This window comes from Somniosus microcephalus, chromosome 14 (genome assembly GCF_052327205.1).
Source record: "Somniosus microcephalus isolate GS21.2 chromosome 14, FLI_Smic_1.0, whole genome shotgun sequence".
Taxonomy (NCBI): Eukaryota; Metazoa; Chordata; class Chondrichthyes; order Squaliformes; family Somniosidae; genus Somniosus; species Somniosus microcephalus.
Genome location: NC_141000.1, coordinates 65,821,899 through 65,843,886, shown reverse-complemented (window position 1 = coordinate 65,843,886; position 21,988 = coordinate 65,821,899). Strand labels below are relative to the sequence as shown.

Here is a 21,988-nt window from a genome sequence, read left to right as displayed (position 1 = left end):
CTCACACTTTCCAGTATTGTATTCCATCTGCCAAATCTCTGCCCACTTACTTAGCCTGTCTATGTCCCCTTGCAGGTTTTTTATGTCCTCCTCACTCACTACTTTCCCTCCCATCTTAGTATCATCTGCAAACTTTGATATGTTACACTCGGTCCCCTCCTCCAAATCGTTAATATAGATTGTAAAGAGTTGGGGACCCAGCACCGACCCCTGCGGAACACCACTAGTTACTGATTGCCAGGTCCAGGTGATTTATCCGCCTTGAGTCCCATTATTTTACCGAGTACCAGTTCCTTAGTGATTTTGATTGTGTTTAGCTCCTCCCCCCCATAGCCCCCTGTTTGTCCAGTGTTGGGATATTCTTAGTGTCTTCTACTGTAAAGACTGATACAAAATATTCATTCAGTGTTTTTGCCATCTCCATATTTCCCACCATTAATTTCCCAGTCTCATCCTCTAAGGGACCAACATTTACTTTAGCCACCCTTTTTCTTTTTATCTATATAAAAGAGCTCTTCTGTCTGTCCCGATGTCTGTCCGTTCTCTATGCGTTTGAAAGTTACAGAGCGTACCGACGCGCGCGTCGCCTCAAAAGAAAGCTTGCGATTCCGGACCGGTCATAGGCGTATTTACGTTTCGGCCGGACAAAAATCCCGCCCGCGGTATCCCAAAAACGTTCAGCGTTCCGCTCATTAGCATCTCATTAGCAACCATGTGACGTCGAGGTCGACCAATCGGACGGCGGGTTCCTTCCTGCAGTTGAGTGTCGAGTGACTCGACGATTGACCAATCCTACGCTTCGGTGACCTGACCAGTCGACCAATCGGTGCGTGTGTGGGTGGGCCTTATCCTTCTGAACCGAGGTGAGTGGCTGCCATCTTGATTTTTCACAATTTTTTCCCCCCACACTTTCTGTGTGTTAGGGAACTAAGGTAAATATTTTAATGATGTGTTAGGGAATTAAATAACAATTTAATAGGGGGGGGGGGGGGGGAGCCTCAGGAAATCGCGCAGGGGGGGGGGGGGGGGGGAAGAGCCTCGGGAAATCGCGGGGGGCTCGCGCCGCCCGCACTGACCGCGCATGCGCCGCCCGCGCATGCGCCGCCCGCCCACAGCGGCCGTCCATCAGCCGCGCGATACGCGCCGGACCTCAGCTCCGGACCTCAGGCGCTAGGCAGGGGGAGGGGCCGGAGAGAGGGACAGAGGGGAGGGGAGGGAGGGAGGGAGAGGAGGGGAGGGAGAGGAGGGGAGGGAGAGAGGGATAGGACAGGGAGAGGACATGACGGGGAGAGGGGGCACACACAGGGGCAGGGAGACCAAGCGCCCCAAAATTGCCCTCGCAACGCGGGGCTCCCCAGCTAGTATAAGTATAAAAAGTCTTACTATCTGTTTTTATATTTTTTGCTAATTTACTTTCATAATCTATCTTCCCTTTCTTAATCAATCTTTTTGTTATTTTTTGCTGTCTTTTAAAGTTTTCCCAATCCTCTATCCTCCCACTAGATTTGGCTACCTTACATGCCCTTGTTTTTAGTTGAATACTATCCTTAATTTCTTTACTTAGCCACGGATGGCTGTCTTTTCTTTTACACCCTTTTCTTCTCAGTGGAATATATATTTTTTGGGAGTTGTAAAATAACTCCTTAAATGTACACCACTGATCATGTATCATCTTACCCTTTAATCTATTTTCCCAATCCACTCTACTCAATTCCGCTCTCATACCTTCATAGTCGCCTTTATTCAAGCTTAGCATGCTTGTTTGAGATCCAACCTTCTCACCCTCTAATTGAATATGGAATTCAACCATGTTATGGTCACTCATTCCAAGGGGATCCTTTACTAGGACATTTTTAATTAATCCTGTCTCGTTACACAGGACCAGATCTAAGGTTGCTTGCCCCCTGGTCGGTTCAGTGACATACTGCTCAAGAAACCCATCCCTAATACACACAATGAACTCATCCTCAAGGCAGCCCTGCCCAATTTGATTTGTCCAATTAATATGATAGTTAAAATCCCCCATAATTATAGATGTTCCCTTATTACAAGGCTGAAAACCTGATGTACACACTGATATTCCTGTCATCAGTTAACAGTGGTCCAGGAAAGCAGCAGGGGAGGGTGCGGAAGACTGGTGGGTGAATGTATTCAGCAGGCTAAGCGGGGGAAAATTACATAATATTTTTTCTCTTAAAATCTTTTGACTGATTTGATTGGTTTCCCTTCTTCCTTCTAAGAAATTCTGATATGAGTGAACCAGAATTAAGACATCTGCATATCAGCCAATTGTATTTCTCACTGTTTTATGAATACATAATTTCAGCCATAAATTTGTAATTTCAGCCCATCAGATCAAAGTGTTAAGCAGAAAATTCTGCTGATGATTAATTGTGACAATAGATCTCCTGTGGTGTTGCTCATGGTGAATCAGAGAATACGCTGTTTTATAACAAGACTATTGTAATGAAATCTGTTTGGCTTGCCTGTATTCGTTTTGCACTCATGTATATTACCCTCCCCCACACTGTGTATAGTTTCACTTCCTCTTTCCTGACTAACCTGGAAGGTTCCAGGTCTTGGCTCTTGGCTCCGCCCCTGACTTCTCTTACATAAAGATCCCAGGATCTGTATGACTCATTCCTGTGAGCCAGTCGGTGTGTTGAGATGTTAGCTCTGATCTTAGTGATTAAAAGCCAACTTGTTTAAGTTAATAACTTCTAGTTTTGTGGTTATTGAAAGCACATCAATTTTAATCACTAAAGAATACTAGGATGGATCGACTCCTAAAACCAGAGCATCTGGACTTGGATCCACATTCTGCTGAAGCATCAAATCAATTTGGACACTGGCTCAAATGCTTCGAACTCTTCGCGAGGGCCTCATCCGCTAGCGAGGTAGATAAACTGAGTCTACTGACTACTCGCGTTAGTCATCGGATTTATTCGTTCATCCGGGACGCCACCTCTTACACGGAGGCCATCACTATCCTGAAGGCCCAATACCAGAGGCCAGTAAACGAAGTGTACGCCAGACATCTGCTGGCTACACGCAGGCAGCGACCCGAGGAATCAATGGACGATTTCTTACAGGGCCTAAAGGACTTGGTCCGGGACTGTAACTGCAAGGCCGTGACGGCCAACGTGTACTCTGACGAATTGGTTCACGATTCCTTCATCACGGCCCTCAAATCGAATTATATCCGGCAGAGACTGCTGGAGAAGGAGGTCCTGGACTTTAAAAAGGCAGTGGCCACTGCGCGATCGCTGGACGTGGCCCAGAAAAACTCTGACTCTTATTCTTCCGGCCATGCGGCCCTCACCGCCTCATGCGCGCCGAGCGGGCCGCCATCTTGGAATCAGCCATCTTCCCCATCCAGGTCTCAGACCAGCTCTACACCGCCGGAGTCCCCACACAGAAGTTCACCCAGGAGTCCTACTACAGCGGCAATGTCTCGAGGCCCGAAATGCTACTTCTGCGGCAAGGCCAAGCACCCCAGACAACGATGCCCAGCGAAGGACGCTACATGCTTCAAATGTAAGAAAAAGGGGCATTTTAGCAAAGTCTGCAGGGGGAATCCGATTTCCAACTCCGTCACCGCCTCGTGCGTGCCGTGCGGGCCGCCATCTTGGGATCCGCCATCTTTTCCCGACTCAACGGCCGCCCAGGGCCCAACAGTGGCTTCGATCACGGTGGATCAATCCAGGCCACACCCGTTGACAAAATCCATGATGGACATACAGGTAAACGGGAATTTAACAAAATGTTTAATTGACTGTGGGAGTACCGAGAGTTTTATCCACCCTAGCCTGGTACAGCGGCACTCATTAACGGTAACCCCTACACGGAGCAGAATTGCTATGGCTGCTAAGCCCCACACTTCGGACATTTTGGGCTACTGTGTGGTAACACTGACTGTAAAAGGCACGGACTACAAGGATTTTAAACTCCTCGTGATGCCAGAACTCTGTGTTAATGTAATCTTAGGCCTGGACTTCCAGTGCCACCACGAAAGTGTCATGCTAGCATATGGCGGGTCCCAGCCGCCACTCACAGTCTGTGGCCTATCAACCTTAAAAATCAGCCCGCCCTCTTTATTCGCTAATCTCGCTCCGAACTGTAGGCCCATAGCGACCAAAAGTAGACGGTACAGTCTGGAAGACGGACACTTTATCAAGGCGGAAGTGGACAGACTCCTGCGGGAAGGCATTATTGAATGCAGTACCAGTCCGTGGCGTGCCCAAGTAGTCATAGTTAAAAATAGCGAAAAGAAACGGATGGTAATTGACTACAGCCAGACTGTTAATATTTATACCCAGCTGGACGCCTACCCTTTACCCCGCATATCAGAAATGGTCAACTAGATTGCGCAATACCGAGTCTTCTCGACTATCGACCTCAAATCCGCGTATCACCAGCTCCCCATTAGAACGGAGGACCACCCATGCACCGCCTTTGAGGCGAACGGACGCCTCTACCATTTTCTCAGAGTGCCCTTCGGGGTAACAAATGGGGTCTCGGTCTTCCAACGTGAGATGGACCGCATGGTTGACGAGAATAAACTACAAGCTACCTACCCCTATCTGGATAATGTCACTATCTGCGGGCACAACCAGCAAGACCACGATCTAAATCTTGCGAGATTTTTAAAAACTGCCCTAAAGCTGAATCTAACCTACAACGAAGACAAATGTGTCTTCAACACAACCCGTCTCTGTATCCTCGGCTGTGTGGTGGAAGATGGGGTAATTGGACCGGACCCTGACCGATTATGCCCCCTAAAGGAACTGCCCCTGCCACACAATCCCAAAGCTTTAAAAAGGTGCCTGGGATTTTTTTCGTATTATGCCCAATGGGTGCCCAATTACTCTGATAAGGCCCGACCCCTCATTAAATCGACGTCCTTCCCACTATCAGCTGAAGCTCGGGAGGCTTTCACCAGTATCAAACAGGACATTGAAAGGGCTGCACTGTGTGCAGTGGACGAAAGCATTCCCTTTCAAGTCGAAAGCGATGCGTCAGACTTTGCCTTAGCTGCGACCCTCAATCAGGCTGGGAGACCTGTGGCCTTCTTCTCCCGAACCCTTCAGGGACCTGAAATCAGGCACTCTTCTGTCGAGAAGGAGGCACAGGCTATAGTGGAGGCAGTGCGGCACTGGAGACACTACCTAGCCAGCAAACGTTTCACCCTGCTCACCGACCAGCGGTCGGTGGCTTTCATGTTTAATAACAAACAAAGGGGGAAAATCAAGAATGACAAAATACTCAGGTGGAGGATCGAACTATCCACGTTCGACTATGATATTATGTACAGGCCGGGAGCCCTTAATGAACCCCCAGATGCCCTATCGCGGGGAATGTGTGCCAGCATTCATACGGACAAATTACAGGGTCTCCACAACGACCTCTGTCACCCAGGGGTCACCCAACTATACCATTTTATAAAGTCCCGCAATCTGCCCCACTCCATCGAGGAGGTCAGGGCAATGACCAGAGCCTGCCGCATCTGTGCGGAATGCAAGCCTCGTTTCTACAGGCCTGACCGTGCGCACGTTATCAAAGCCACACGGCCATTCGAGCGCCTAAGTCTGGACTTCAAGGGACCCCTTCCCTCTGCCGACCGTAACGTATACTTCCTCAATATCATCGATGAATATTCCCGCTTCCCCTTCGCCATTCCCTGCCCAGACATGACCAGTGCCACGGTCATCAAGTGTCTCTGTAATCTATTCTGCATGTTTGGCATGCCGAACTACATACACAGCGATAGGGGGACGTCATTTATGAGTGACGAACTGCGCCAGTTCTTGCTCTCAAAGGGGATAGCCACTAGCAAAACCACTAGCTACAACCCCCGGGGTAATGGGCAAGTGGAAAGGGAGAATGCTACTGTTTGGAAGGCTGTCACGTTAGCCTTAATGTCAAAAGGCCTTCCGACCTCCTGCTGGCAGGAAGTCCTCCCAGACGTGCTCCACTCCATAAGGTCTCTGTTATGTACAGCCACTAACGCTACCCCTCACGAAAAGATGTTCGTTTTCCCCCGGAAATCCACCTCGGGCATATCTCTACCCGCGTGGCTGACGTCTCCGGGGACAGTACTATTGCGGAAGCACGCGAGAGGCCATAAAACGGACCCCCTTGTGGAAAAGGTACAGCTCCTCCATGCAAACCCTCAGTACGCCTATATCGAATACTCTGACGGGCGAGAGGACACTGTTTCCATAAAAGACCTCGCTCCCTCGGGGAGCGGAGAGAACGATGAGAGACTACCCGAGGAAGACCTACACCAAAAAGAGACAGGATGCCCAGAGGTATCAATACCCAACTTTAACCTGGAGGACACTGCAGATAACCTGGAAGACACTGCGGAGGCCCGGACAGCGGAGGAACCAGAATCCACTCCCCTAGAGGCACCCCAACCGGCTTTGCGCCGATCACTGGAGAACCGCAAAACCTCCTGACAGACTCACTTATACCAACTTTTAAGAAACATCACCCCGATGGACTAAATCTAAAGAAGGGGTGAATGTAATGAAATCTGTTTGTCTTGCCTGTATTCGTTTTGCACTCATGTATATTACCCTCCCCCACACTGTGTATAGTTTCACTTCCTCTTTCCTGAGTAACCTGGAAGGTTCCAGGTCTTGGCTCTTGGCTCCGCCCCTGACTTCTCTTACATAAAGATCCCAGGATCTGTATGACTCATTCCTGTGAGCCAGTCGGGGTGTTGAGATGTTAGCTCTGATCTTAGTGATTAAAAGCCAACCTGTTTAAGTTAATAACTTCTAGTTTTGTGGTTATTGAAGGCACATCAACTATTATGTCAGGCTATGTACAGGAAACTTTCTGGTATCTGGCATGGACAGGACCGACGTGTTGCCGGTTCATCAACAATTCCGGATAACCGAACGCTATTGTAAAAGATACGGAGCTCAGAGCCACGTATAAAGCAACAAACCCTGTTGCTCAACAGCTTCAAAACAAATCGGCACAAGTTGCAAGCGTCTCTGTAGCTTAGCAACAGCTTCAGCTACACCCTTGCACAGCAACAAATCAATTTTAAAAAAGTAACAAAGTAAAAAAAGTTACCTGAACCGACTCCTGAATTTTGCCAGTGGATAGAGCGTTCCGGTTATTTAGGGGCCGGTTAATCGAAAGTTTCCTGTACAGTGATTGAATTAGTCAAGCTGGGGATGGAATTCCTAAATTCTTTCCACAAATAGTGGACATTAGTGGCATTATTATCTCCCACCATTACCAGATTCTGGGAATCAACCACTTCATTTACCCAACATGCATAGCAATAGGTGGCAGGATGGAAGCAAGTAATTTAGTTTATGCATCTTAATTGCAATTATTACTCCATTTGTATATTATTTTCAATGTACGTGGTACAATTATTCAACTTGTTAGTTGATACGGTGAGCAGCTGTATGGAAAGAAATTCCTAGGTAACTTTGTAGCACTGGCCATGTTGGTTGGTTTCCACCCTTTGATGGTACAGCTCTCCATTGAAGGTGAAGGTAACAATACCCACACCTGCTCAGGCTGGGATTCCATTGGATCCTGGGTGGAATTTCTCAGGGAGGGTTAAAACCTCTCAAACTCACAGAAACACTACGGGGGTAAAATTGGGTATCGCCCCGTTTGGGGCGCTAACTTTTGAAAGTTTAGCACCAGGCGCCAAGGATTCTGAACTTCTACTAAATTGGGTGTTAACGCCCCAGGAAGGAAGTGGGGTGCTAAATCAAGCGCTAATGACCTCAGTGGGGCGTTACACGGGCACTACCAGCAGAGCGCTAATGAATTTCAGGTGCAATGCATTCAGCAATGATCCTTCACACTGGTTCCTTCCAGCTCTTAAAGGGGAGGTTGCATCATTGTGCAGATGCTCATTTTCAGCATTGTTGGCTTTGAGGCAACCTGCGAGCGAGTGAATCCCCTGATGGCTATGACTGTTCCCACTCCCAGGGAGAGAGCGCGTCGGTTCACAGACGTGGCATTGGAGGCTGGAGTGGAGCGAAGGGCGGCAATGCTGTTCTCGGCCACTGGAAGGAGGCTTTCGTCTCCGGTGGTCAGTGAAATGTGGAGGGAAGTGGCCCAGGAAGTCTCGGACAGTAGCGTGGTGGAACGCAGCCTGACACAGTGCCGCAAGAAATTCAACGACCTCAGTCGGGTGGTCAAGGTGAGTACATGCTTCAACAGCTCCTACATACCAGCATCTGAACCTCAGTCTATGCACACTGTGCAAAGAACCACACCCCCACCACTCACCCACCAAGCATCTGCACCTACTCAAACTCACATCCACATCTCATGCCTTGCCTACAATCACAGCTATTCAACAACAGCAGGCATATCTCCCAAACACATAGCTGGACTCTGACTGAAACACATTTGTTTCTCTTGCAGGCCAAGATGGCCCACAATAGGAGGGAGCAGCAGAGAATGGGCAGGGGTGATGCGCAGCTCCAACAGCTCCGACCTTGAGGAACGAGTGCTGCGACTCATTGGGCAGCAGGTGGTGGGCACCGTGGCCGTCGGCGACGTTGACCCTGTTGGGGACAAAAACGGTATCTTCAGCCCTCTCCTTTTCTCATCTCACTTCCCCCCAACACCACAAACCTCTCACTTTCCACCTCCTGAGAATGTCAGCATTCTTTGCTCCGTTCCTGCCCCCCGCCCTCACCTTAAAGTGAGTCTTGTGCCTTTATGCTTTCAGAAAATCAGCAAGTAGATGACCAGCCTATCCCTGAGCCCCCCACTGAGAGTGAGGAAGGAGAGGAGCAAAGCACCGCATCACTGCATCTATCACCCGCAGGCATCACCTCAGATACTGGGACTACGTGATCTTTAGAGGCAAGTTTAGTAGAGGGGTCTGCACTGGGAACGAGCGGGCTGCAGCAAGGCCAGGGGGAAAGGGTAGCTCGGGAGTCAGCTCCCCAGAGGCTCAGTTTGCACGCGAGTTCTGCTGCACAGGACTCAGATGAGGATCTCGATGGGGAGGTGTTCACAAGAAGGGTAATGGCCATGCACGCAGAGATGATAGGTGCAATGGCAAGGGTGCCCGAGAGCCTCTTGGCAATGGTAAGGAGCCCATCATTTTTACTGTGCAGAGGCTAGTGGACTCCCAGAGAGACTGTGCGGATCCAGATCTCATGATGTGCATCATGGGCAATGTGGCAGCTTCCATTGCAGCACACGCGGAAGTGACGCTACGTCTTAATGCTGTAATGCAGCCAACGGTTGCTGCCATCGAGTCTCAGACTGCTCTCATCATGCAGTCTCAGCTTGATACCACGAAAGCTCTGACTACTGCCATTGTCGCTGGGTCCACCACAGTCCATCTCAGTGTCGCAGCAGGCCAGCAATCTGTGCTCCAGCAGGTTGGTAGGGATAATGAGGTGCTGCCCCGGGGGAGTAGGAGTGGGTCAGTGGAGCAGGAACCTGCTGTCCTCTCAGGATGACAGCATTCCTGATCCCACCACTGCCACTCCGCCATTGCACTTGTTGCTGCCTGTCATCCAGCAAGCCGAAACTGCCGCTGCCCAGCCTGAAGTGGTGCAGGGTTAGGGTTAGGCCCAGAGCTGGTCGAGGGCGTCCTGCAAGGCCATCTGTAGTCTCTGGCACCGACACTCAGCAGCCTTCCACCAGCCCTGCTGTAGCTACTTGGGAGACACTACGTAGGAGCACTAGATTAAGAAAGGGGACTGTAAAGAGGGGAGGCAAGGGCAATATTGTTGTATATATGTGGTTAATAGTTTTTGATAAATTTATTACTGGAATGTTGCAGATTTGATGCTGTGTCTCATTTCAGTTCTGGGGTGTGGTATGGAATCACCAGGTGATAGAATGATGGTGACATGCTCAGCAACTGGAAAGAGGACTCGAAGTCACTGGAAACGAAGTCTGATGAGGCAGTCATGGACCGACCTTGCAGAACGCCAATCGAGTGGCTGCCTCCTCCTTCACTGCTGTTCGTCCTCCTGCTCCTCCTCCTCCTTCTCGTCCTCGTGAGGTGGTAGAGTTATGCCTAGTGGCAATGGCTGCGCCCTCATAATGGCCAAGTTGTGCAGCATGCAGCAGATGACGACAAAAAGTGACACCCGCTCAGCCGGGTACTGGAGGGCTCCTCCCGAGTGGTCAAGGCAGCGGAACCATTACTTGAGCACTCCGATGGTCTGCTCAATGTTGTTCCTGGTGGCAGCATGGCTCTCATTACATGAGTGCTGGCCAGGAGTGTTGGGATTGCGCAGGAGCGTCATGAGCCAGTTGGAGAGCGGATAGCCCTCGTCTCCCAGCAGCCAGCCGCAAGCTTGATGTGGTGGCTGGAATAGAGCTGGCACACCGGTCTGGCGCAGGATGAAGGCATCGTGGCTGCTGTCAGGATAGCGGGCATTGACGGTCAGGATTCACCGTGTGTGGTCGCACACCAACTGCACATTAAGTGAGTGGTAGCCTTCGCGTTTACGGAATACCTCAGGATTGTTATGAGGTGCCCGCAAAGCGACGTGGGTGCAGTCAATGGTGCCCTGCACCATGGGGAATCCCACTATCCTGGCAAAGCCACTTACACGCTCGTGCTGCTTCTCTCTGGTCATGGGGAAGGAAATGCAGTAGGCAGTCCCTTCTCCTTCTTTACAGAGCATCTGTGACCTGGCAGATGGAGCAATGGATGGCAAAATGGGAGATGTTGCAGATGTCGCCCGTCGCACACTGGAATGATCCGCTGGCGTAAAAACTGAGGGCGACGGTGACCTTGACTGCCACTGAGTGCCATGGTGGTCCTGATCTGAGGCTTGAGGTCTGGCTGCAGGAGGTGGCAGAGCTCTGTGACTACGTCCTTGCTGAAGTGGAGCCTTCTAACACACTGGTCCTCAGTGAAATTCATGTAGGAGAACTGCTGCCAGAATACCCTGGGTGGGTAAGGCCTCCTGTTGAGAGCCCTGTTGGCCCTCCTACCTCTGGCCACATTTTGTACTCTTTCTCTGTGCCTCAATTGCCTCCGACATTGACACTGGAGGGCGAGGTCCAGTGCTAGTACAGCCCCAGTGAAAGGATCCAAATATTGCACTTTCAAATCCCCCCTCAATGAAACTGAAGAATCTTTATGCGCGAGAATACTCGTTAAAATGCAAAACGCTCAAATTGGCCAAAAGGCCTCTTTGCCTATGTGAAACTAAACACAGCACTGTTGCCGACAGAAACTAAACCGCATGTGGACGTCTTTAAACAGCGTTCCTCCAGCGGGCATCCGACTGAAAGCCGCCTCCTCTACCTGTCGTTAACGGCAGGCGCACAAGCAGGGGATGAAAAGGAATTTTTCAGCCAGGGCGCTATGCACGGCAATGGCATCACGATCTCCAGATGCAGGAGATCGGGGAGCAACATCTTACCACCGCCGCAAAACGCCCACCGAATTTAGCGGGAGGCGCGGCGTTGATATCGCCCCGAGGCACTGACAGGAGGCGCAAAGGAGCCCAATTCCTAGCCCAAAGTTAATGTTGATGTTGGAGAGGGGCAGACATAAGATTAATCCTGTCCCCACAACATCAGGTTTTCCAGGCCTTGTCTCCACCGTGCAGAATCTTAGTGGAACCATGTTCGGCCCCATTTTCTGGAATCCTTCCAGCAGTTATGCCAGGAAAGTACCCAAGTGCAGGGCATAATTTTGGAGCCTATTGGGGTGGGTAAGGAAATGTCATGACTGTATAACACAATTATTTTTCGTGGAATGTGATCGCACCACAGAAGTGTCAGGCAATGTCTATCTCCAACAAGCAAGAGTCTAACCACCTCCCCTTGACATTCAACGGCATTAGCATCACCGAATCTCCCACCATCAACATCCTGGGGGTCACCATTGACCAGAAACTTAACTGGACCATGGTGTGGAGATGCCGGAGTTGGACTGGGGTGGACAAATGTAAGAAGTCACACAACACCAGGTTATAGTCCAACAGCTTTATTTGAAATCACAAGCTTTCGGAGCGCTGCTCCTTCTTCAGGTGAAGTGGAGAAATGCATAAAGACACAGCTTATATAGTCAGAGAATCATGTCAGATGTTTATAGGTAACCTTTCCAACTGCCATTTATCACACCTCGGCAGAGAGATAATCACAGCAGTCAAAGGTGTGAATGGTGTCCAAACAGGTCAGTCAGGGAAACATTACATCAAAGAACAATGAGGTGGGGTCACAAGGGGTCTGTATGAAAAACAAAAAAAGAGACAAAAAACATTTTTTTTGGCTGGAAATCACAGCAGGTCCGGCCGCATCTGTGTAGAGAGAACAAGCCAATGTCGACTCGAGTCTGGATGACCCTGCGTCAGGTGGGGTTACATGTAGCGTGACATGAACCCAAGATCTCGGTTGAGGCCGTCCTCATGGGTGCGGAACTTGTTTATCAGTTTCTGCTCGACGATTTTGCGTTGTCGTGTGTCTCGAAGGCCGCCTTGGAGAATGCTTACCCGAAGATCGGAGGCTGAATGTCCTTGACTGCTGAAGTGTTCCCCGACTGGGAGGGAACACTCCTGCCTGGTGATTGTTGCGCGGTGTCCGTTCATCCGTTGTCGCAGTGTCTGCATGGTCTCGCCGATGTACCATGCTCCGGAGCATCCTTTCCTGCAACGTATGAGGTAGACAACGTTGGCCGAGTCACATGAGTATGTACCATGTACCTGGTGGGTGGTGTCCTCACGTGTGATGATGGTATCTGTGTTGATGATCTGGCATGTCTTGCAGAGGTTGCTGTGGCAGGGTTGTGTGGTGTCGTGGTCGCTGTTCTCCTGAAAGCTGGGTAATTTGCTGCGAACGATGGTCTGTTTGAGGTTAGGCGGCTGTTTGAAAGCGAGTAGTGGAGATGGCCTTAGCGAGGTGTTCGTCGTCATTGATGACATGTTGAAGGCTGCGAAGAACATGGCGTAGTTTCTCCGCTCCGGGGAAGTACTGGACGACGAAGGGTACTCTGTTGGTTGTGTCCCGTGTTTGTCTTCTGAGGAGGTCTATGCGATTTTTCGCTGTGGCCCGTCGGAACTGTCGATCGACGAGTCGAGCGTCATATCCCGTTCTTACAAGGGCGTCTTTCAGTGTCTGTAGGTGTCCATCGCGTTCCTCCTCGTCTGAGCAGATCCTGTGTATTCGCAGGGCTTGTCCATAGGGAATGGCTTCTTTAACGTGGTTAGGGTGGAAGCTGGAGAAGTGAAGCATCGTGAGGTTGTCCATGGGCTTGCGGTAGAGTGAAGTGCTGAGGTGTCCGTCTTTGATGGAGATTCGTGTGTCCAGGAATGAGACCGATTCTGAGGAGTAGTCCATGGTGAGTTTGATGGTGGGATGGAACTTGTTGATGTTATCGTGTAGTCTTTTCAGTGATTCTTCGCCGTGGGTCCATAGGAAGAAAATGTCGTCGATGTATCTGGTGTATAGCGTTGGTTGGAGATCCTGTGCAGCGAAGAAGTCTTGCTCGAACTTGTGCATGAAGATGTTTGCGTATTGGGGTGCGAATTTGGTCCCCATGGCTGTTCCGTGTGTTTGGGTAAAGAACTGGTTGTCGAAGGTGAAGACATTGTGGTCAAGGATGAAGCGGATGAGTTGTAGGATGGCGTCTGGAGATTGGCTGTTGTTGGTGTTGAGTACTGAGGCTGTCGCAGCGATGCCGTCATCGTGGGGGATACTGGTGTAGAGTGCCGAGACGTCCATCGTGGCGAGGAGTGTTCCTGGTTCAACTGGTCCGTGGGTGCTGAGCTTCTGTAAGAAGTCTGTAGCGTCGCGACAGAAGCTGGGGGTTCCCTGTACGATGGGTTTCAGGATGCCCTCGACATATCCAGAGAGGTTCTCACACAGGGTTCCGTTGCCTGATGCGATAGGACGTCCAGGTGTGTTGGCTTTGTGTATCTTTGGGAGGCAGTAGAAGTCTCCCACGCGGGGAGTACGTGGGATGAGAGCATGTAGGATGCTTTGAAGGTCTGGATCGAAGGTTTTGATCAGTCTGTTGAGTTGCGGGTGTGTTCTTTGGTCGGATCTGCGGGTAACTGTCTGTAGTGTTCCTGGTTGTCCAGTTGTCGGTATACTTCTTTGCAATAGTCCGTTCTGTTCTGTATGACGATGGCACCTCCTTTGTCTGCTGGTTTGATGACGATGTTGCGGTTGGTCTTGAGAGCGTGGATGGCGTTGCGTTGTGCTCGGGTGACATTCTGGACTGTCTTGTGAGTGCGGCTGATGAATCTGGCGTTGATGCATCTCCTGACAGCTTGAGCATACATGTCAAGCTTAGGGCAGCGACCCTCCGGAGGGGTCCAATTTGACTCTTTCTTCTTCGGTTGCTGCACTGCGGATCCCTCTGTCTGCTGTTCCGGATCATTGATTGTCTCATTGGGTTCGCTGCTGACATCTTGGGATTTGTGGAAGAATTCCCGGAGCCTCATTCTCCTGATGAATTCCTCTGTGTCTGCCGCGAGACCGATTCATGTCACGCTACATGTAACCCCACCTGATGCAGGGTCATCCAGACTCGAGTCGACATTGGCTTGTTCTCTCTACACAGATGCGGCCGGACCTGCTGTGATTTCCAGCCAAAAAAAATGTTTTTGTCTCTTTTTTTGTTTTTCATACAGACCCCAGCATCTGCAATATTTGACCCCTTGTGACCCCACCTCATTGTTCTTTGATGTAATGTTTCCCTGACTGACCTGTTTGGACACCATTCACACCTTTGACTGCTGTGATTATCTCTCTGCCGAGGTGTGATAAATGGCAGTTGGAAAGGTTACCTGTAAACATCTGACATGATTCTCTGACTATATAAGCTGTGTCTTTATGCATTTCTCCACTTCACCTGAAGAAGGAGCAGCGCTCCGAAAGCTTGTGATTTCAAATAAAGCTGTTGGACTATAACCTGGTGTTGTGTGACTTCTTACATTTAACTGGACCAGCCACATAAATACTGTGGCAACAAGAACAGGTCAGAGGCTAGGTATTCTTCGGCGAGTGTCTCACCTCCTGACTTCCCAAAGCCTTTCCACCATCTACAAGGCACAAGTCAGGAGTGTGATGGAATACTCTCCACTTGCCTGGATGAGTGCAGCTGCAACAACACTGAAGAAGCTCGACACCATCCAGGACAAAGTTTGATTGGCACACCATGCACCACCTTAAACATTCACTCCCTCCACCACCGGCGTACTATGGCTGTGGTGTGTACCATCTGCAAGATACACTGCAGCAACTCACCAAGGCTTCTTCGGCAGCATCTCCCAAACCCATGACCTCTTCCACCTAGAAGGACAAGGGCAGCAGGCACATGGGAACACCGCCACCTCCAAGTTCCCCTCCAAGTCACAAACCAGCCTGACTTAGAAGTATATCGCCGTTCCTTCATCGTCACTGGATCAAAATCCTGGAACTCCCTACCTAACAGCACTGTGGGAGTACCTTCACCACATGGACTGCAGCAGTTCAAGAAGGTGGCTCACCACCACCTTCAATAAATGCTGGCCTTGCCAGCGACGCCCAGATCCCATAAGCAAATAAAAAAAAAATGTGCAATTGGAATGCTACCCCAGTGAATGGTTCACCATTATTAAAAAGTACATTAAAATTCTTAATAATAAAAAGGATTTTTACAGGACTGCTTAATTTCAAAATTAACAAATCCATAAATAAAAACCATTTGTTTGTATCATTTTTGGATATTGACTACTGCTAAAACTTTTTGCAGGTTCACGAACTGAAATATGAACAATAATTTGAAATCTGGTCTTGTTATAAATATTAAGGTATATTCAAACAAAGTACAGGTAGACTATCCTTTATCCGAAAACCTCGGGACCAGCCGTGTTTCGGTTTTCGGAAAATTTCGGATTTCGGAAGGTATTTTATAAGACTGGGAAATTTGTCGGGGGTGGGGGTCGGCGGGGGGGTCGGGGTCGGGGGTGGGGTCATGCGCACGACTTACGCTGAACGAAAACACTTTCGGTTTTCAGAGGATTTCGGTTTTCGGAAGTGCGGATAAAGGATACACTATCCCTTATCCGAAAGGGTGGGGGTCAGCGGGGGGTCGGAGAAAAGAATATCGGACAGGCCGCTGCAGCTATCGGACGGGCCGCTGTATTGTTGGGTTCACTCTCCCGGTATACCTCCTTCACACTGCCTGGCTCGGCCTGCAATCTCCTACCCAGGAGGGAACTCAGTGACCCTCTGCCCTGCTCAGCGTAAGTCGTGCGCCACTCTGGTCATGTCGTGCGCACGACTTACGCTGAACGAAAAAACCTTCGGTTTTTAAGAGGGTTTCGGTTTTTGGAAGTTCGGATAAAGGGTAGTCTACCTGTAGTACAGTAGCATTCAAAGTAGCACATGAAAGTTAATGTGGAAAAACATTGAGTTAATACATTTTGGGAGGAAGGATAAGGAGTGAACACAGTGCCATTTAGGGGCTCGGATACACAAATCATTAAAAGTGGGAGAACAATTTGATATAGCTGAGATCCAAGTTTAATAGGGGCATAGAATACAAATGCAAAGAGGTAAAGCTAAACCTATACAAATCATTGATTAGACCACAATTAGGATATTCTATCTAGTTTTGGGAACTTTATTTTAGGAAAGATATCAAGGCCACAGGGAGGGTACAGAAGAGATTTACTAAGATGATACCAAGGATGTGAGGCTTTAATTATGAAGGGGGAAAAAATGAAACAAACTGAGCCTCTTTTTATTGGAGCAAAGGTGGTGAACATTTGAAGGTGATATTCAAGTACTTACAATTTGGCATAGGCATTTATTTTCATTGACCAGCTTCTCCAATGAAAGGTACTCTATGATATCTGCCTCTGCTAACGCTCCATCACAATCTTGTTTGTTTGCCAATCTAAAATAAACAAACTGTTGATTATATTTCTGGTTAACTTTTTTTTTTTACACATAATTGTATATTTAGCATTCTCATTTGGAAGTTGACAGTTTCTAATACATCAATTTTGAAAGGTTTTCAAGTGAAACTTTAATGAAAGCATTAAAGACAAGTCAATGGATAAATGTAATCATTAGTGTGAAATAAGTAATTTTAATTTTGTTTAAATTCTTATTTTTCGACATTAGAGATTTCAGTTACTGAATAAAAATGGTGGTGAAAAATTTTGCCAAAGCATTTTGAGTCAAACAAAGTGATCAATGCAGAATGTTCTCTTATATACAATGGACTGGATTTTGCGGTGGTAATGACGGCAAAACTGTCAGCATTTGCAGTCATTACCCCTCAAGCTTCAGGATTTAGCACATGCGCAGATAAATGCGAAAATCTAGAAATTGCAGTCAGTCATTCCCTGCTCTGCTACAGGTTGCACTGTGGAACTCCCCAAAGCCAGCAATCAATTCAAATCACGCTGAAGGACAAAAACTTCCCCTATGACATTGGAATATCATTGTTAAATGCCCCGCCCCCTGACAAAGTTAAACCTTGTTGAAAGAGGTGTAACTGGATTTTTAACGGCGTATTGACAGCCGGGGAGAGGAAAGAACAAAAGGGAAGGGCTGTGATAGGGTGGAGGGCAGGAGTGATTAAAGGGCAGAAGGGATGATGGTACAAGGCAAAAGGGATGGTAATTGGACAAATAAAGAAACAAAAAATGGATCTAGAGGAGCCGCAGATGGCAACAGCAGAAACATTACCAGCACCTGATGCCCCAAAAAAATGGGAACAATAGTTATGATCTGAAATTGCTGAACTCAATGTAAAGTGGAAGGTTGTAAAGTGCCTAATCGAAAGATTTGCTTGTATGGTTACTGCATGAGTGATAAAAAAATCCTGAAGATGATGACAGTAAATGCATTTTCCAAGTGGTACTGAGCCATACAGATCAGGAAGGTGCCAGATTAAATTTCTAATTTGGGGTGCGTTTACCAATCTCAGCTGGTCATTACTATTAGCCTCAGTGTTCCTGCCCTTTTTTTTTTGGGGGGGGGGGGAGATATTCAGGCAGGGTTTCTCATGCTTGATCATTATCCAGATTTTCCATTAATTGATCATGAAAGTGTGGAAAATCTGGCCTTTACTGTCTGGGCTCACAAAGATGCTGCACTTAGGTGAAGTACAAGAGGGCTGCCAGCGTCTGTGAAACAGTTACTCAGTATGTATCACCACTTTCAGAAGCGGAGAAAAGAGACAGTTAAGGGGGGGGGGGGGGGGGTGGCGGCGGTGGGAAGCTGTCATTGTCTACAATTGGACAATTTCATATTTTTTAGCAGATGAACGCAAGCATAAGAACATAAGAAACAGCAGGAGTAGGCCATATAGCCCCTTGAGCCTGCTCTGCCATTCAATAGGAGCATGATAGCAATGAATTCACACATTTTCCTTTACACAACTGATACATTATTCCTGTGAATGTTGAGAAGATTCTTTAATAAGGAAAGACTGCTCACCGCTCATGATTTCTAGCTTCCATTATTATACACCAGTGATGAACCCTGTTCACTGATCCACAAGCCTTGGTAGCCAATGTACTTTGGATTGGTGAGTACACAATCACTGTTGTAGAGCTCTGTTTGGCGTTACTGATCGACTAGCCTCGAGTTGTAGTTTAGAATGTTTCTCATCTAAACCTTTTTATATTCCTCCTCATATTATTTGTGAAGCTATTTATAACCGAAGTGCAGCTATGCCAAACTAAGTAGGTGACCATAAGGGAAGGCATTAAGATTGAAAGATAAAATCATAATATGAAGTGACTGTTTCAAACAAAGAGGAAGTTCATAGTGCTCTTCCCAGCCCTTTATTTGTGGTGGGGGGTGGGTGGTGGCTGTGAATGCAGAAAAGGAGACCAAATGGAATATAGATCTTCATTGAAAATAGAGATTTAAAAGTTTAACTACCGTGGTATCAACAAAATCCACAATGACGACAGACAAATGCCATTTTACCATATGATAATGATCATTGGTTAATTATTAGTCTTATTCATTTAATGGAACAAATTGATCATATTGTAGATTTAGGAGTGCATCTCCAAGCTGAAAGTATGTGGTCTAGAATTGCAAGCTGCTGTTAGTTCTGAAGACAGTTATTAATTAATTTTTTGTGCTTATAATTTCTCACATTTCTTTAAAAAGGATCTTTTGTTGAGCAGAACATAAGAAATAGGAGTAGGAGTAGGCCATTTGGCCCCTTGAGTCTGCTCCACCATTCAATAGGATCATGGCTGATCTGATCTTGCCCTCAACTCCACTTTCCTGCCCACTCCCCATAACCCTAGACTCCCCTATAGTTCAAAAATCTGTCTATCTTCACCTTAAATATATTCAATGACCCAGCCTCCACAGCTCTCTGGGGTGGAGAATTCCAAAGATTCACAACCGTCAGAGAAGAAATTCCTCCTCATCGCCATTTTAAATGGACGACCCCTTATTCTGAAACTGCACTCTAGTTCTAGATTCCCCCACGAGGGGAAACATCCTCTCTGCATCTACCCTGTCAAGCCCCCTCAGAATCTTGCATGTTTCAATAAGATAATTTCTCATTCTTCTAAACTCCAATGAGTATAGGCCCAACCTGCTCAACCTTTCTTCATAAGACAACCCCATCATCTCAAGAATCAACCTAGTGAACCTTCTCTGAACTGTCTCCAATGCAAGTATATCCCTCCATAAATAAGGAGACCAAATCTGTATGCAGTACTCCAGGTGTGGTCTCACCAGCACCCTGTACAGTTGTAACAAGACTTCCCTACTTTTATACTCCATCCCCCTTGCAATAAAGGCCAACATTCCATTTGCTTTCTCTAATTACTTGCTGTACCTGCATGCTAACTTTTTGTACAAGGACCCCCAGATCCCTCTGTACCACAGCATTTTGTAGTCTCTTGCCATTTAAATAGTAATTTGCTTTTTTATTCTTCCTACCAAAGTGGATAACCTCACATTTTCCCACATTATACTCCATATGCCAAATTTTTGCCCACTCACTTAACCTATCTATATCCCTTTGCAGATTCTGTGTGTCCTCCTCACAACTTCCTTTCCCACCTATCTTTGTATCATCAGCAAATTTGGCTACATTACACTCAGTCCCTTCATCCAAGTCATTTAATATAGATTGTAAATAGTTGAGGCCCCACAGCACTGATCCCTGCGGCACCCCACTAGTTAGTTTTGTCAACCTGAAAATGACCCATTTATCCCGACTCTCTGTTTTCTGTTAGTTAGCCAATCCTCTATCCATGCTAATATATTACCCCCAACCCCGTGAGCTCTTATCTTGTGCAGTAACCTTTTATGAGGCACCTTATCGAATGCCTTCTGGAAATCCAAATACATGACATCTACTGGTTCCCCTTTATCCGCCCTGCTCGTTACATCCTCAAAGAACAGTAGCAAATTTGTCAAACACTAATTCCCTTTCATAAAACCATGCTGACTCTACTTGATTGTATTATGTTTTTTCTAAATGTCCTGCTACTACTTCCTTAATAATGGACTCCAGCATTTTCCCAATGACAGATGTTAGGCTAACTGGTCTATAGTTTCCTGCTTTCTGTCTCCCTCCTTTCTTGAATAGGGGTGTTACATTTGCAGTTTTCTAATCCGCTGGGACCTCTCCAGAATCCAGGGAATTTTGGTAGATTACAACCAATGCATCCACTATCTCCGCAGCCACTTCTTTTAAGACCCTAGGATGCTGGCCATCAGGTCCAGGGCACTTGTCCACCTTTAGTCCCATTAATTTGCCTAGTACTTTTTCTCCAGTGATAGTAATTGTTTTAAGTTCCTCTCTCCCTATAGCCCCTTGATTATCTATTATTATTGGGATGCTTTTAGTGTCTTCTACCGTGAAGACTAATATAAAATATTTGTTCAAAGTCTCTGCCATTTCCCTGTTTCCCATTATTAATTCCCCAGTCTCATCCTCTAAGGGACCAATGTTTACTTTAGCTACTCGCTTCCTTTTTATATACCTGTAGAAGCTCTTACTGTCTGTTTTTATATTTCTTGCTAGTTTACTCTCAATCTATCTTTTCCCTCTCTATTATTAAGAAGCTTAATTGTCATATAAACAATCCAGGGTGCTTCAGCAACTTTAGCTCAACTATGTTATGCAATTTAATTCCTTTGCATTATCAGGTTTAGTGGCGCAAGTCAATTCTACTAATACGGCTTTAGCAATTAGTGATTTCAAGTAAACGAATACCATTAAAAAGGGAAATAGGAACTTATCACAATTCTTAGCCATTTGATTTATAAAATGCAATGATGGTTTTATTTGTCTTTAAAGGTTTGAATAGGGTCACTGTTGTCCATAATTTTTTTTTTTAAACCATTGACAACCATAATTCATTGAAGATTGGAGGCTGTATGTACTGTGCTGTGAAACAGCTGCTTGAGCAAAATTTGGTGGCCATACCTATAAACACTTATAATCAATCTAGAATGGGATTTTTATTTTTTGTTGGTCAATTTTCCCCCACCCCCAAGCACAGTAAATTCTGGCTACAATGCAAATTACTGTGATTCCTTGTCAAATGTCCATACTGGAACCAGCTCAGTGAAATAGTTGTTCCTTTGGGAAAACTCTGGCCAGGATGTAGCATCCCAAATTAGCCTTTAATATTTTAGCTTTAAATACATAGTACAATATAATTGTCTTCTAGATTTATTAAAAATATAGAAACTAGTGATCAGTGGATTGAGGGTGCTGCTTCCTTCTGTTCTGTACTACATGATACTCTATACTACTGATAATTGTCGAAATGCTTCTAAAGGCTTTAGGCTATTGGATAGCTGACAAGGAACAGTGCTCCTCTGAAGGGAAGGATGGCCTCCAACAGGCAGAACCAGATTCCCAGACCACAGGAACAAATTTTCTTGTTACTGACGTCATTCGGAGATCCAAGCAGTTTGATCACATCTCCTTTGGCAGAGTGTCAGGTTACGTAGTCTGAGAACTCATAACATTTAGTACAGTAGGAAGTTGTTTCTTCACTAATGTATACAAGATGGA

The 21,988-nt window shown here is 47.1% G+C and overlaps 1 protein-coding gene across 2 annotated transcripts in view; it reads right to left on the bottom strand.

Moving 5' to 3' along the window:
- Positions 1-21,988, bottom strand: part of arl13b (ADP-ribosylation factor-like 13b) — a 163,630-nt gene that overhangs the window by 49,298 nt on the left and 92,344 nt on the right. For both annotated transcript variants that reach the window (XM_086006595.1, XM_086006596.1), the window contains exon 5: positions 16,759-16,864. In XM_086006595.1, coding sequence (XP_085862721.1) covers positions 16,759-16,864 — 106 coding nt within the window. The remainder of the gene's footprint in view (positions 1-16,758; positions 16,865-21,988) is intronic.